General features: G+C 37.4%; 2 protein-coding genes across 3 annotated transcripts in view; one reads left to right on the plus strand and one right to left on the minus strand.

Moving 5' to 3' along the window:
* The window catches only part of LOC105386277, a 214179-nt gene extending 198598 nt beyond the window's left edge, over positions 1 to 15581 (plus strand). For both annotated transcript variants that reach the window (XM_048622993.1, XM_048622999.1), the window contains 14 exons: positions 2454 to 2575; positions 2700 to 2801; positions 3132 to 3343; positions 3480 to 3662; positions 5075 to 5198; positions 5420 to 5554; positions 5681 to 5830; positions 9901 to 10053; positions 11420 to 11496; positions 11863 to 12039; positions 13588 to 13773; positions 14225 to 14411; positions 14724 to 14859; positions 15447 to 15581. In XM_048622993.1, coding sequence (XP_048478950.1) covers positions 2454 to 2575; positions 2700 to 2801; positions 3132 to 3343; positions 3480 to 3662; positions 5075 to 5198; positions 5420 to 5554; positions 5681 to 5830; positions 9901 to 10053; positions 11420 to 11496; positions 11863 to 12039; positions 13588 to 13773; positions 14225 to 14411; positions 14724 to 14859; positions 15447 to 15498 — 1996 coding nt within the window. In that variant the 3' untranslated portion in view covers positions 15499 to 15581. The remainder of the gene's footprint in view (positions 1 to 2453; positions 2576 to 2699; positions 2802 to 3131; positions 3344 to 3479; positions 3663 to 5074; positions 5199 to 5419; positions 5555 to 5680; positions 5831 to 9900; positions 10054 to 11419; positions 11497 to 11862; positions 12040 to 13587; positions 13774 to 14224; positions 14412 to 14723; positions 14860 to 15446) is intronic.
* On the minus strand, positions 3674 to 4911 carry LOC125488938. Its single transcript, XM_048623027.1, has one exon. It carries the CDS (start codon positions 4901 to 4903, stop codon positions 3692 to 3694), a length of 1212 nt encoding a protein of 403 aa, XP_048478984.1. The 5' UTR covers positions 4904 to 4911; the 3' UTR covers positions 3674 to 3691.
* Positions 15582 to 16569: the final 988 nt, after the last annotated feature.

Below are 16569 nucleotides of genomic sequence, written 5' to 3' on the forward strand. Positions count from 1 at the left end.
ATACGAGTATTAGGGCTAATAAACAAATATTCAAAATTTTATAAATGTTTATGTACCTATGTACGTTTATATGCTTGTTGGTATGTACGTTTGTCCACGCATATCTCCGAAACGATTGATCCGATTGTCACTATTCTTTTTGAGGGTTCCGTACCTCAAAAGGAAAAAAAGGAACCCTTATAAGATCACACTTTTTTGTCACCACCTTTTTTCTCGGAAACGGGTAAAGATATCAAGCTGATATTTCGTATAGATGTACATAATTATGATGAAATTAAAAGGAAAACTACCTCAGGTAATTAAGTATACTTGTACGGAACACTCACTGCGCGAGTCCAACTGGCTCAGTCGGGTAAGCGCCCCCAAGAGATGCGGGTTCGAATCTCGGCGCTGACATGTAGGTAACAATGAGTTCTTTGAATTTAAGTACAATGTATACCATCGCTCTTACGGAGAAGGAAAACATCTGTGATCATATGTGAACCCACCAACACCGCAGTGGACCAGCGTGGTGGGAAATGGTCCAAGCTTAGGAAGGCAGTATGGAGATGCTGGAGGCGGGTTCCGCTCATCTGGCATAATCTTTATTGACCAAAACTCATTTCGCATAACTCGTATGGTCTAAACTTTTTTGGTCGAACCATCACTTTGCCAAGACATGTGACATAAGGCTCGTTTCGTCTAAAACTCTTTAGGCACAATCTTTAAACACCTAAGTTTCGTTTGCTAAAATTTATGTTCGTCTATACCTATGTATAATCTTGTGTCTCCTAATGTTATCTTAATAAATAATATATTAAGTATGTAGGTAAATCCCCTTTTAATTTGGAGCGCCGCACTTAATAAAATGGATACAGGGACTAAAAAAAATATATTATAGTCTCAGATGTCCAGACTCGTATTGAAAAAGTGCCCAGCCCAAAAAGGTTTGTGATCTCTGATTTGTCTAAAATTGATAACTGTCAGAATTCCGTAAGATTACTAATAACAGTGTATAGTGCCACAATCTTATCTGTTCCGGTGGCGACGTCACTGTGATCGAAGCCAGTGATGCCATCGATTAAATTTTACCTATTTCTGGTTTAAACGACAATGCATTTCTACTATTACCTATTTTTATAATTAGGTACATTCATAAGTATAGATAAATCAAAATATAGGGTCGATAGTAAATGAAAGAGGATATAATATATCAAACGACATTTGTTGTATAAAAAATTTGTCCACGGCGAACAGAAACAAAATTAGTTCTGATTATGTTCTGATATACTTAAGACATTAAATCTAGATTTTACAATGATATAGGTAATAAGGTGGCCTAGAGACGGACGAAGAGCGGTTGGCAGACCACCTGCTAGATGGTCCGATGACATCTGCAAGGTTGCAGGGAAGCAGTGGATCAGAGCGGCACAGGACCGGAAGAATTGGCGTACAAATAAGGAGGCCTATACCCAACAGTGGGCGATAGAAGGCTGATGATGATGATGATGATGATAGGTAATATCTGTGGGTCGTGGGAATAACGAGATAGATAGACTTAAAAAAAAACTATTAACTACTTAATTATTATTTATTTATTTATGAACACTTTATTATTTTCATTTTCTAAAGTAACAAGAAACAAGACCATAAAATTAAAAGAAATTCAGACAATGTACGTACAAAGGCTAATTGCCAAAAATCAATTTCTTCCAGCCAGCCCTTGATACTCGTAGTGGAAGAAGAAGATGATGATCATTAATCATCATTATTTCGTCTAAAATCACTGCAGGTTCGAGAAATTATTCTTGGTATACTGCCTAAGGTATAGGTTCGCAGCTTCACTCACACCTGTAATCAAAGAAAAATAAAGATTATATACTTTCATCACGACCCATCCCGTCCCCACTGCTGCGGTACGGGTTTCTCGGGAAAATATTAATAAAATTACATGTGAGTATATGGGTAAAATTATTCGTCATATTTGGCAACACTAACCTGTAACCGATGCAAGTCGTTTTTCCAATTTTTCAAACGGAATTAAAGGCGCCTGAATACGTTATCCTTCTTGCATAAAAGCCAATATATCTAGTATTACTTTTCTTGCATCACTTTTCAGCGCTTTTGGCATTATTACACCCAGAAAATCACAAAACAAATTAAATAACGTAGCGTCAGCCTCTTCGTAGAAATTGACAACTCAAATAACGCACAGAGTATGAAATGACGTTTGACAATGACGTCTCGTTAGTACACATTTTGACCACCGGAACAGATAAGATTGTGGCACTATAGGTATATTTATGAGAATACAAATCAAAAATAAAATGACCTAACTAGGTACCTACTGATAGATGCATATTATTATTATTATTGTAGGTACATACATAATTGATAAAACAGAATTTTAACTCAACTTAAGCTTTTGCTTATCAATCAAAATAAATATAAATTTTATCCATTTCGTTAATCAGTTGCCGAGGCCGAAGGAAAAGTGGTTCAAATGAAAGTATTTCACTACCTGGCAGTTTACCGCGACGGAAACAGTCAATCCCAACCGTTCCATCGATAAACTCACTCGAAGCTGAGGATATTGGTAAGAATAATTGAAAATCGTAGTTTCTAGACTGTTTATAGCGTGATCATTGGACAACTCTCGTATTGCACACGCTCATGAAAGTTTCAAAGCGTTTCATTACACGAGTATATTTTAATTACAGAGACAACTAGGACTTTAACTAATGCTGGTTCAAGACTTACTCCACTTAGATATGTAAAAAGTCCAACAGGGTCGCCAAGGCATCAAAAAAAACAAGACCGAGGTAAGCTTTACATATGAAGTCTTTGAAAAATTTCCTTAACTTAGAATCTTTCTAGTATTGCTTAGCTAAATTATGGTTCTAGAAATTTATAATTCATTGTGTATTATTATTGTACTTTATTTCGAGTACATACGGCTTTTTTTCAGATTTTTAGGTAAAGTTAAGATAAAGTAATTTTCTTAGCCTATTTCTTAATAAAATTATAGGTATGCCTGTAACCTACTCCATCGATAACAAACCTTATTTTTTTATTTGTGTCACTATCTAAGCTATCGCTCTTATTTCTTTCTTCGTCTACTTCATTCTATGATTCTTATTATCTTGTTTTAGACGGTAAATTTGCTAAAGCAGCTTCTGCAGAAAGTTTGCGCTCTGTATCACCTGGATCTGATTCAGTTTTTTACTCAGAACACGGGGATCACAGTGTGGCCACCGCTGATTTAGAGTCGAAAGCTCATTGCCTCCACTGTGGTAAAGAGGTCCATATTGTGACAGCCACACATGATCATGATAGTAGAGCATCGAGAACTTCGCATACAGATGTAAGTATTTCTTATTTAGTTATAAACACTAATTTGTACACAAAAACTGGAATTTTACACCAAACGTTGAGTTAATCATGAAGTACCTACAAAGGCGGACTTATTGCGGAGTTTACAAATCCTTTGTTTTTTTCAGGAGTCCTATGTTGACGCAACGCCGGATATTGTCCCAGCTCCAGCTGGTTTTGCTGATTCTCCTCAATGTATGGGAAAGAGACCAGCAAGTGGAGCAAGGCTGTATAAAAAACTAGAAAAGCGATATAGATCTGAAGATAAATCTAAACATCATCATAGGCATCGATCGGAAGTAAGAGCGAAAGTAAGTACTAACATGTTTATAAGGTAATTTTATGAAGATAATATAAACGTAAACACACATTGAATATAATACAATAATAAGTTAACTTTACTTTCTTGTTCTATAAGAGTAGGTTTTTTAAAAATATTGTTTTGAACGCATTGGTTAGTCTCTTTATGATATTCATACCCCCATTTACAAATGCATTTGTACGTTCCTGGCAGATTGAGACAAGTTTCTGTGGTTTGATCGCAGTTATTTTCTCCAGTAACACATTCGTTTAAATCAACACACATACCAAATTGAGATTTAAAAACAAACCCTTTATCTTTGCAATTACATGTAACATTCCATTTGTTTGAAATCATGTCCATGAAATTTTGGTTTTGATTTCTGTATAGCTGACAAACTTTATTTGAAGGATCACTATTACTGTAAGAATTTTCGGCGAAACATGGGTTCTCCACATTGTCATAGCACTTATCGTATGAATCTATGTATTTATTTGGACAGCAAATATCAGGACAAAAACTATATGAAGCACATGCAAATGGCATTTTATCATCCGCCCGTGGATCTTTATTATTAAAACCGTATTTTTCATCATAGCAATTTGCAAAATTATCACATGCTTCTCCAAGCATTGATAATGCTGGAGTTTCTAAAAATGTATACCAGCACATGTAATATGCTGCAGATGTTCGCCATTGAAACTTTTCAATGGGACTATCAAAAGGTAGTCCGCTGTTTTCTGAATTAGTTCTAGCTTTTTTACATTCAGTATTTAAATTTGATAATGACTCGTTCGTCATAGTAATCTGTTTCTCATTAAATACTGTAACTGGATCATCATGTCTACTTATTGGATCCTTTTCAATTACTTTATGCAAATATGTTATACATTTATAAAAGTTTGTGTCACAGTTTTCAAATACCTTCCAGTGTATAGATCTTAGTGGCGGTGTAGGAAATGATCTGATATATCCCATTTGGTTATCATCTGGTTTCTTTGTGTTGTATCTTCTGTCCCATTCGTTGAATTTATAACTCCGAAGGTAATAAGCAATGTCGTGTAGAGCTGTAATTATCCAGGCTTCATCTGGAAGTTGGAACGTTGACTCTTGTATCTGTTCACTGGGAGTTAATTCTGTTGCCATGTCCTCGTCATTAGTGTCTCCATCTTTAAGTTCTACTTCTGATGATATTACTAAATGTATAGTTATAAAAACCACGATATAGTTCACAAGCCATTTGCTGCACATGATTATTGTTATCTATCACATCTTTTGACAGTTAACCCATATATTATTTTTAAATACTGGTCATAAATTATAGTTTTCAAAAAGATGAAATCAGCGAAAAAATATACTGTTTAATTAGATACTATAAGGTATAAGTTGCCAATCTTAACTATTTGATTGTTTTATTTATAGTCAGAAGAAAGGGGAAAAGAGGAATATTCATCTACAGAGAAAACACAAGACACTCGCATTGCAAGATCTGCAGGAAACAGTATGGACAAACTCGGTGGATCTAGTGCTAGCGTTGATGTAGACGGTAAGTTGCATCAAAAACATCAAAAACTTACGCCTGAAAAATACAAATTTTGATACAATATTGTGCATCGTTGCTATTCTTTTGCATGTAGGAGCCAAGTGTTTTGATTGAAATATTGAAAAAGGACATACGATCCCGCACTTTATGAAATCAACACTTTTAACGTGTAATTAATATAAGTATAAATAAACATAACATTATTTACACTGACCTGTTTACAGAAGTGGAAGATATATCAGGCAGTTCAGAAGGAGCTGAAGGTCGCGACGAGAGAGGAGTTTACGCGGCCCCATGGTGGTGCGGCAACTGGATCCTCATACCGGAAAACGATGATCAATGGGAAAGGATTCCACCAGGTCATTATCAAAATATTTTTATGGGTACTGTTGAATCAGTAGTACAGTAGAGTACGTTACAGGGGTATGGGTTTAATACCTACAAAAAAAATACATATACAATTTTTCAAATATTTAATCTTGCAGATGCTGTAGGATCACCGGACTCAGATAGAATAGAAGATCCGACAGAATCAGAATCAGAGTTCAATAAGAAGTATATGGCACTCACACATCGACTGGTCCACCGAAAAGCCTGTGTTCATTTACTCAAGAGACAAGCAGATAATAATTTCGGTAAGTGGTACCATTTTTATTAATGTAAAGTCAAAGGAATCGTTCCTATGTTTTTGTTTTCGTCACAATCGTCAGGTACTTTATTAAAAGCCTATATAGTGCGACAAACTTAGCTGTTCCGGTGAGACCGAACTAAATTGATCCTAATCTCATAACTTACCAATGAATTATATATTCATATAGATTAGATGGGTTTATTAAAACCGCAAGGGTGAATTACCACTACAGGCAAACTTAAAATCTTACCGAATCAAGACAGACATTTACGTAAGCTCTCACCGGAACATATAAGTTTGTGGCACTATACGCACTACGATTTGACTATTTGTGACGTGTGTGATATTTCGCGCTATTCATTTAATTTCCCCGCGATATAATAGAATAGAATAGAATAGAATACTACTTTATTGACTTAAAAACAATTTACACAAAAAACAATTTACAATATAACGCAATAGGCGGCTTTATCGCTAAAAGCGATCTCTTCCAGGCAACCTTTGGGTGAAGGAGAGACTTAAAGAATAAATGAGGAAGGTGTACAAAATGTAGTAAACATATATAAATACATCAAGACCCATTACGTCCCCACTGATGGGGCACGGGTCTCCTTCCAATGAAGGAAGGGTTTGAGGCCTAGTCCACCACGCTGGCCAACTGCACAAGCAAGCTTGTCTTGAGAGAGTAGTCGGGTAAGTGGGCAACCCGACTGTCAGATGTTTTCAAGTGCCCGAAGGCCTCTGACTAGGCTTAACGACCCACGGCTTAACGTGCCGGCCGAAGCACGGATGCAAATACGCGAGCACTGAAATCATAAACTTAGATATTATGTTGTATTTCTGCGACAAAAACTAAGTTCTCGTCATTGACCCGTTAACGAGCCACTCGCATAATTCAAGTATTTTTGTAGCTTTCGACAATTACATCACACGTGGCATTGATAATAATTGTGTGAATGACGTGTTCGACTATTTCTTATTCTCACTATTTTAAATACACTACTAACATCACTTATTATTTTAAGAATGTTACTGCTGTCCTCTGAATTTTTTCGTGATACCGTGGCATTGGTACGAGTCGATCGAAACTATCGTGACATAACTATTCACTCGCGTTTCATGCTTCAATAGTATCCCATATCGGTTGACTATCTGCGTTTCTGTCATGAAACGTAATAAAATGATGAGTTTCATTCATAGTTTCAGTTAAAATAATGAAAGCATACGTCAGCGTACCCACGCCAACTATAGCCGGCCGAAATCAAGCGGACTAAATTTAAATTTTCACGTCGGGAACGTCAGCCCTCAGTTGTAATAGGCGCACTACTGCGGGTGCCAGATTGTCTTCTACTGTTGCAACATCGGAAATTGTTCATTTTGTGTTCATTACTCGTTTACAATTAGCGTTCACTTTGTTTGTTTCTGTACAATGCACGGTGGATTGTGAAACGTGTGATGGATTCCAATTTTTAACTCGGCAACTGAGTGCCGCGTGTTTGAAGTTCAAGTTCGTGATATTTAAAAATTGAGTGAAAATGTCGATTGTTGCTATGGATTCGTGTAAGTTACTTATTCTTTTCTTTTATAATATATGAATATGTTTTTTTTATTTGGAGTTGAGTTTTTTTATATTTTATTTTTTTATTTTAGTTCATGATCTTATTGCCAATTCCAAGGGCAGTTTGAGAGAAAAATTAGAAGAGATATTCAAATTAATGCTGATGTTATGGTGTCGACAGTCGCAAGCCAATAAGCTGATTGCTCCAGAACCTAGTGGTAAATATTTTTTTTATTAAAGCTACTGAGGTACCGTACTATGCGTTTATGAAATTTTATGGAGTAGGTAAAATCAGTATCAGAGAAATGTGGTTATCAGATAAATAAGTAATAATATAGTTTCTTTCTCTAACTCTTTGGAGAAGTCTATAGATCAATGTACTTTTAAAATTATTGTTTGTACAGGTGTGCCAATACTACGATTATTTAATCCTACTATAATGGTTTTATGTTATATGCTATATGCAATTAAAATAGATACGTTTTTTTTAATAACTTGACCTATTTTGAATAATTCATGTAAACTACACAGCCTCTTGGTCCTTATTATGGGCAAACTCAAAAGGACGAGCTAAGATAAAATGATAAATGTGGATGTGAATCCTACGATTTGATTTGCTCACCATTCTATGTTTATCTCGATGATATCCGTTTATGATATATGTATATCCCTTTCATAAAATTACACTTAGAATATTAATCATAATCTCGCAACTATTTAAATGTATCTACTATTCTATATTTTTTATTCATAATATTCATATTATTATCACCACTGTAATCCTCAAAGAGGTAGGTAGTCAGAGGTGACTCGTCAGCGAACCACGCGCTTTTCGGGCTAATGTGTTCTCTGTGTTTTCGGGTAGATACCTACTACATTTTGTAGATCGATACTAGTTTGAGGTACATTTGTACTCACGTGATAGGTCACGAGCCGTATCTCCGTTTACCTATACGTTACGCCACCACGTCTCCATTTATTTTTAATATTATTATTTAATTTAAACTGAGCATCAAAATTAAATTGCTTTAATCAATAAAGGCCGATAAAGACGAATATTTTACTCAGTAAACATTTGATAAGAAGTTACTCTAATGGAATAACTGTTGATTTATAAATACATTCATGCAATATTAATACTATGGTGGGTGCTCTGTCATCCACTGAGTACGACCCTGTGTCTCTTGCTGGTTAGCTGCACACCTTTACAACATTATCAAACTAAAATAGGTAATTTTTCTTCAAAACAATATATTTTAAGTAGTTTTTTTTTTTGCTCACAATTTATGTAATTCGGCACCCTTGGAACAATTAAATGGGAGGTAACTGAAAATCAGCGGTTTGCTCCTGGAGTAAACATCCACGCTGAGTTACTTCACCCTTTTGGTCCGCTTCAACACACAACCTGCTAAGTACAAACCTGTCTTTATCATAGCTACTATTTACCTAGTTATAAGTACAAATGTGTATATCTGTAATTGTGATTTGTTGTGTATGTAAGAAAGTGGATCAAATAAACGCTTTATCTATCTATCTATCTATCTTGATTGAATTGGACTTTTGGAACTTTGCCAACACATTTAGCGAAAGTTGAATTGTGGGCAAAATATTTTGAATTGCGGATATTTCCGTTGTTGGTATCAAGAGGTCGAAAGTAAGTCAGGGTCGGTATCATTCGCACGTTTTACTATAGTCTCAAGGGCAGCTAACTATAAATGAATGTTTTTAACTATTTTTACAGCTGCTTCAAACTGTTTCCTCGTGTTAAAATAACCGATCAGGAGTGTTTTATGGTGTTTCTCTACGGATTTAAATATAAACATTATACCTACCTAGAGGTATACCTACCCTACTTTATGTCATCTGAGGGTTTGGGCATCAAATGTTTGTCAATATTCCAGCTAGAGTCTACTTATACAGTTATTAGGTATTATTTTGTTCTTTGAAAATTATTTGTACTTAGCCTACTCTCTATCAACTATTACTATCTTACACCCTTTGAATCCTTGTATATATGTCGTATAATAAAATATGACGCCCGAATGGTGCAGTGGTTAGTGACCCTGACTGCTATGCTGAAGGTTCGATTCCCGGCCAGTGTCATCATCATCAGCGAATAATCATCCACAGCTGGACATAAGCCTCTCCGAAGGAGCGCCACCACACACACACAGCCCATATTACAGGGTCTGCCTAGTTTGGGGTCGGATCGCCGTTTGTGCGATGTCCCCACATATAATATATTATGTAGGTATTTTATTATTATTAACTTTGCGTTAATTTTCACAGAAGTAGTGGTGCGTCGCGGCGACAAGGAGTTTGATGACGATAGCAAATTTATATTAGATTCCTACGTTTTACGTTTCTTTATTAATGTATCATTATTGCTGTATGTGCCAAATAAGGTTTTTCTTTTTCTTTCGTTAACAACGTATCTAATGTATTTATAAATAATGCTGTCTATGTAAATTATAACTTTGTTTATTTCGTTAACAAAGAACGATTCTATTTCACAGAGAGTGACAAGACAGTGGTGGTGCGACGTGGTGATGAGGAGTTTGGGTTCCGCATCCACGGCAGCAAGCCCGTGGTGGTGTCCGCCATCGAGCCCGACACGCCCGCCGAGACCTCTGGACTGGAAGTGGGAGACATCGTTATAGCTGTCAATGGTATGTTAAACTAATAATTGTTTAGTGTAGAGGTGTACATATACTGTATACTGATGTAGATTCCGAAGGCACCAAATTTAATTTTAACGTTTTTAAACTAGAAATTTTGACTGTGGTAAATAGGATGTATACATACACGTTATAAAGAAGGTCGAAATAAAAAAAATGTATTTAAGGTTCTGACAGAATTACCTAATTAGAATTTGTGCCTTCAGCAGAGTCAACGTCACTGTGCCTGTAGAAAAATATGGGTCCAAAGAATCAAAGTACCTACTTAATATTTTTGTAAGAATATAAGTACCAATGTCTTTGTCTGTGCTATAATGCATGGTCTGTTCTATTATATTCAATAGTCATAGAAATGTTAAGATACCTAATTATTAGTACAGTGAGACCTGGTTAAGTGAGACTTCAAGGGTCCTGCAATATAGTTTCACTTATAGAGGTATTCCACTTACCCAGTGTCTCAGATATACAGGTATAAATAAATATCTGTCTCATTTACAGAGGGTTCCATTAATAGAGGTGAGAATACAGGTTATTTCAGTTATACAAGTGCGATCATTAAATACAATTAATTTAATATATAATTTTTATTCATTAATTAAAATTCAGTCAAACTTCTTCGCGTGTCTTCCCACTTTCATAAACGGATATTAAATTCAGTTTTTCACGTAATGATAACGACTGTAGCTTTCGTTTTGGCATTTTTCAAATTTAAACATCTGTATGATGCGAAAGCGAAACTAAAACTGAAGGTAATTGATTAATAAATACATTGAACTGAACTGAAGCTCAAAATTTGTACTTACGTACTTGGAATTACGTGTGGAATTTGTGGGTAGAATAAGAATGAGTAAAACAAACAATGTTATCTCAGTTACAGAGGTTTATGAATATAAAAATTACTCGCTGTCTCAGTTATAGAGGTAACTATGATGATAAATCGAAAGAACAAATCCCAGATATAGAGGCTTACCTCGTCCCACTAACAGAGGTAATTCAGTGCCAAAGTGTTGGGACCTCAACATAAGTTCCAGCTATGGAGGTTTCTCACTTATCCAGGTCCCACTTAACCAGGTTTCACTGTATTAATATAGGGATATACATATTATACCTAGAGAAGGATTGACTAAAGAACATCATAACACCTAGCATTAAGCCTTAAAATTTCAAATTAATATTCGCGATGATAACCATGAAACCTGACTACAATTTTATGATCTCGATTATCGAATGTAAAGCTTCGTCATAAAATTTATAGCCGGCAATAATTTTACGATCATTAATATATTGAGAAGAGCCATCAAAAGACCAGACCTAGCAGGAAATGTAAATGCTAACCACGTGCTTTGACTTGTTACAGGGATCAATGTGTTAGATAAATCACACTCGGAAGTGGTGAAAATAGCTCACGCTGGCTCCGAGATCCTGGAGCTGGAGGTAAGATCATTACTTTATTGCTTAGACATGCAACCCATCTTTATTCTTATTCACATAGACACCAAGTTTCATCAGAAATCAGTACTTCTCTTCACTACATTTACCCCAGTTGGTTCTTTGTCGAATAAGTTGCTCACTGTACATACTTCTTCCTATTACGGTCTGGCCTATTTAGTGCCCTTTTTCCATCAACAAAGTCAGATAGGTACTGTTTTTTTCATTTTACCTACCTACGTCATTTGATATTACGAATTCGCACCCACATTTGGTACCTTTCTGTATAGTTACAGTATTGGAATAAGGGTGCAAACATTCACTTTAGTAACTCTGAAACGAAATATACATAATTATTAACCATACTTCTAGGTGGCTCGAACATGCGAAGTAGTAGCCTCCCTAGCCCACGAGGGCGGGCCGGCCGCGCTGTACTCGGGCTACCTGTGGCGAGCCGCGCCGCTCAAGCCGCACCACTCGCCGCGCTGGACGCGCCGCTGGTTCGTCTTGAAGAGAGACAACTGTCTGTATTATTACAAGACCGACTCGGTGAGTGAACGTCTGGATAATGGCTACCTGTGGGATAACAGTTACTTGTCTAAGCCCCAGTTTCATCATACTCGGTTAGGTCACAACAATCTTCAATTAAATTCTTGACAAATGTATCAAAAGTGAACAACTAATCCGTGGTTATGATCTAACCGAGTATGATGAAACTTGGGCAGAGGATAACAGACACATTGCTGTCACTGTCTAAGTCGGTAAGAGCCACGAGGGCGGTCCGGCCGCGCTGTACTCGGGCTACCTGTGGCGAGCCGCGCCGGTCAAGCCGCACCACTCGCCGCGCTGGACGCGCCGCTGGTTCGTCTTGAAGAGAGACAATTGCCTGTATTATTACAAGACCGACTCGGTGAGTGAGAGTTATTTTGGCTGACCACCAGTGCAGAGCGGGGTAGCGGAGCGGTGTGCGAGGCAAAAATCATCAAATGAGCGGAGCGGAAATTTAATGAGCAGAGTTTTTCTGCAATCTCATTGGTCTACTTCTCCGCTCCGCTCCCTCGCTCCGTTCTGGTGGATAGATTCACAATGTCTGGAGGCTATCTGTAGGATGACAGACATGCTGTCACTGACTAAGTCGGTAAGAGCCACGAGGGCGGGCCGGCCGCGCTGTACTCGGGCTACCTGTGGCGAGCCGCGCCGCTCAAGCCGCACCACTCGCCGCGCTGGACGCGCCGCTGGTTCGTCTTGAAGAGAGACAACTGTCTGTATTACTACAAGACCGACTCGGTAAGTCAACGTCTGGATAATGGCTACCTATGGGATAACAGTTATGGTGTCACTGTCTAAAGCCGCGTTCAGATGACACGCGCCCGCTAAGCGCACGCAAATTTGAGTATAATATACCATATCAATAGATCTCGACGCGTCGCTGGTTTGTCTTTAAAAGAGACACCTGTCTGTAATTACAAGACCGACTCGGTGAGTGGCAGTCAGAGCCTGATTCAGAATGTCTGGATTAGCTACCTGTGGGATGACGTATAACAGACGTGCTGTCACTGTCTAAGTCGGTAAGAGCCACGAGGGCGGGCCGGCCGCGCTGTACTCGGGCTACCTGTGGCGAGCCGCGCCGCTCAAGCCGCACCACTCGCCGCGCTGGACGCGCCGCTGGTTTGTCTTGAAGCGAGACAACTGTCTGTATTACTACAAGACCGACTCGGTGAGTGAGAGTTGGGGCCTGTTTACAATGTCTGCATGATTATGATGTCCTCCGGCCGATACGGCTTATCTCATAAAATATTGCCTTTTGCCCAGCCAGACATAGACAGAGACAGTGATGTCGATTCTGAAGGCATAAAACTTAGGTTTTGTTTAAGTAATCTATTTGTTTAACCATTAACTTTTCCGATGGAATATTACACAAAATTTACGAAACTCTCAGAAAGTCTTATTTTTTTATTTTGATAGTACTATAATTGAAATTTGCGTCTTCAGAATCGCTACCAATACCTACTATCGACGACAATAATATAATGTAGATTCACAAAATTTAATGTGCTACCAGAAACTCATCCTTATTATCATCTCTTCCCCTTACAGAGTATCCACCCAGTAGGCGCCCTCATGTTGGTAAACTATCAACTAACAGAAGAGGACAGCGGGCGAGCTCACGGATTCCGCTTGCACCGCGGCGGAGGCATTCGCCTGTCGCTGGCAGCTGATAGTTCCGAGGCCGCCGCTAGATGGCGTGCAGTGCTGGCTCATGCTATTGATGCTAGTAACCAGGTAGGAAATGGGCTAAGTTTTTTTATTTTGCAGTCTGTGTGTATCTGAATAGTTGTGAGAACCTGATGATGAAGTAATAATTATCATAAGTAAAGGTGATAACAAAAATGAAATTGTTACTATATCTTCAATATTTTGAACACTGCCATCTATTGGATTTGGGAATATTCAACAAGCTCTCAGAGGGAAACTGATGAGGATGAGATTATAGGAAAGGTGGACCAAATTCAGACAAACAACGTTTAAATCTTACTGTACCTGTTTATGTAGAGATGTCGCTTCTCAGAGCTTTATTCAATACTCGTCCGATTACTAAAATAATTTGTTGTCTACATGATTTTCTAGAATATAGATGTATCATCAATTATTATAAATAAGCCAATAACACTGTGGGATAAATAACATTCACAGAGAGCTCTATATTTTATTACTTTATTATTTTCGATTACAGAGAGACGGTTGGTTAGAAGTCACGATGCGAAACATGAAGATGCCCCCATCCTCCATTCCTCGGCCTGACTGCTTCGGCTACCTCATGAAACTCGGCTCCAAATGGAAGTCCTGGGCAAAACGGTACTGCGTGCTCAAAGATGCCTGTCTATACTTCTATAACGACGGGAATAGCAAGAGTGCTTTTGGTACGTATTCTAAATATTTTTATGTAGGTGTATGAAAAAGTGAGCTATCGATCTTTACTATTATGGAACAGCTGCTAGAACCTTATAATTTTTTTATAGCGCAATAATTGGATCATTTTGCGCTACTTTTATAGAACTGACCGTAATGTATTTTTAACCTTTTTCATTCCAAAGTCGAGATATCGCACAATACACAATAGATTTTTGTTCTGTCTGATTTCACATGATTCAACCGGCTAAATAAGACGTTGGATTACACTCTCTCCCTGCATTATACTAACATCTAAACGTAAAACTATTATGATATTTCAGGAATGGCCTGTCTCCACGGATACAGAGTGCAGCAATGCGCCCCTGGCGGCAAGAAGTACGCCTTCGAGGTGATGCCCACAGAGCCGAAGCAGCGCCACTTCTACTTCCACACAGAGTCCGAGATGGACAAGAAACGGTGAGGAAGTGTTCGGTTGTTTATTTATTTAATTTGGCTGTGTGATATCTTATAAGAAAGAGAAAAGGTGCTTTTCTATAAGTGTCAACACTTTTTTACTTATCTCATCTGCATCCTAGCTGTGTGGAGAAATTCTGCAATTCCAAACGATAGGGAATCTGATAGTTTTTGATGTTTTTCCCTCAATAAACTCGAGTTGACCGGTGTTTGAATTTTGGTCGTTGCGATGAATTATGAATACATTATTTAAAGGTCCATACATTATGGTTAAAAATAAAGGGAGATATCGCAATTTTATCCACACCGATTTGGAGCTTGAAATCATCTTTAGATGATGAAAGAAGATAATAAAAAATATGTTTTTTCAAAATTCTTATTTTTTTAAAGCTTCACTCGATTCAATGCTACACTATGCTTTTACAACAGAATCTCAATCAGTTTAATGTTTAGCTAAGGTTTTCTTGTAGAGGTTGCTATAAAACCTCTTTTTTGTCCTATTATTCTTTTTAAATATACTTCTTTTGTATTTCTATGTTTTTTATGCAAATAAAGAGTACCTACCTAACCATTGTATTGTATTTTTGCAGTTGGATGGCAGCACTCGAGTACTCCATAGACAGGTGGATGAAGGCTGGCTGAGAACACACGGTGGAATTCACTCCCTCCTCCCAATATTCCGAACACGTTTAGGTTATGCGCTTTGTTTTAATAAAAATATCTACTTATAATATTTTTTGTTTATTTTGTTTTCTTATGCGTTTTGAAGCCGAAAGGGAGTGACACAGCGGGTCTTTCTGAACAACTTTTGCTTATGACTCTAGGAAAAGGGAATGGCCAAATCTGACCCGCTTTGCAAATAGTTTTAAAACATCTAAAACACTTTAAAAAAAATACTTTGCTTGAGGGAAACATCTACATCTAGTACAGTACAAAGACTTGATCTTTCAGCACCTATATCCTCGTTCTCCCATGCTTCATAATAATAAAGTTTACACCAGGATATACTCGTACATGGGCTACATATCAATATATGTTTCATCAATGGCTGCTCTAGCGGGTCATGGCATCATAGAGAAATGGCCAGTCTCCTTTGTGAAAGTAGTAAAATGTCCCGTGAGTCCCGTGACCAATAATGTTGCTATGGATAAAAAAAAGTTTTCGCGAATTTACAAAACTCGTAGAATAAAAGTTGCTCAGGATGACCAACTGATTTGGTTCCTTTCAGCTTACTTTTGAAACATTCTGTATAATAGGCAATTAAACTAGTTTGTAATATTGTTCTCCCCTATATTGTTGATTATGATATGTTGTTATTGACTTGACTTTGGGTCGTACCATAACAAAATTTCTCCTGAGTATTGTATGCAATCTAATAATTATAATTTACTATTGAGTTGCTAAAGTTTTCAGTAATTACACTCACGGGCAATGAAAAGGTTCCACTGAGAAAAGCACCAAATTACTCCTAAACGGAAAAGTAACGCCTTCTGCAACATTAAACAGAGCATCAGGATATTACCAACTAAAAACGATAATATTTTTCTGAAATTTTAAATTAGATCTTTAAAAAAATTGGGGTCGTCTGGTGCCGGAATTATGTGAGTGGAATTTTTTCATTGCCCGTGAGTGTATTTAGGAATTTATTTGAAATAAAAACAAAGGTGTCATTGTGAATTTTATTCACCGATAGTTCTGCTGTTAGTACTGCTG

Source organism: Plutella xylostella, chromosome 3 (genome assembly GCF_932276165.1).
Source record: "Plutella xylostella chromosome 3, ilPluXylo3.1, whole genome shotgun sequence".
NCBI lineage: Eukaryota > Metazoa > Arthropoda > Insecta > Lepidoptera > Plutellidae > Plutella > Plutella xylostella.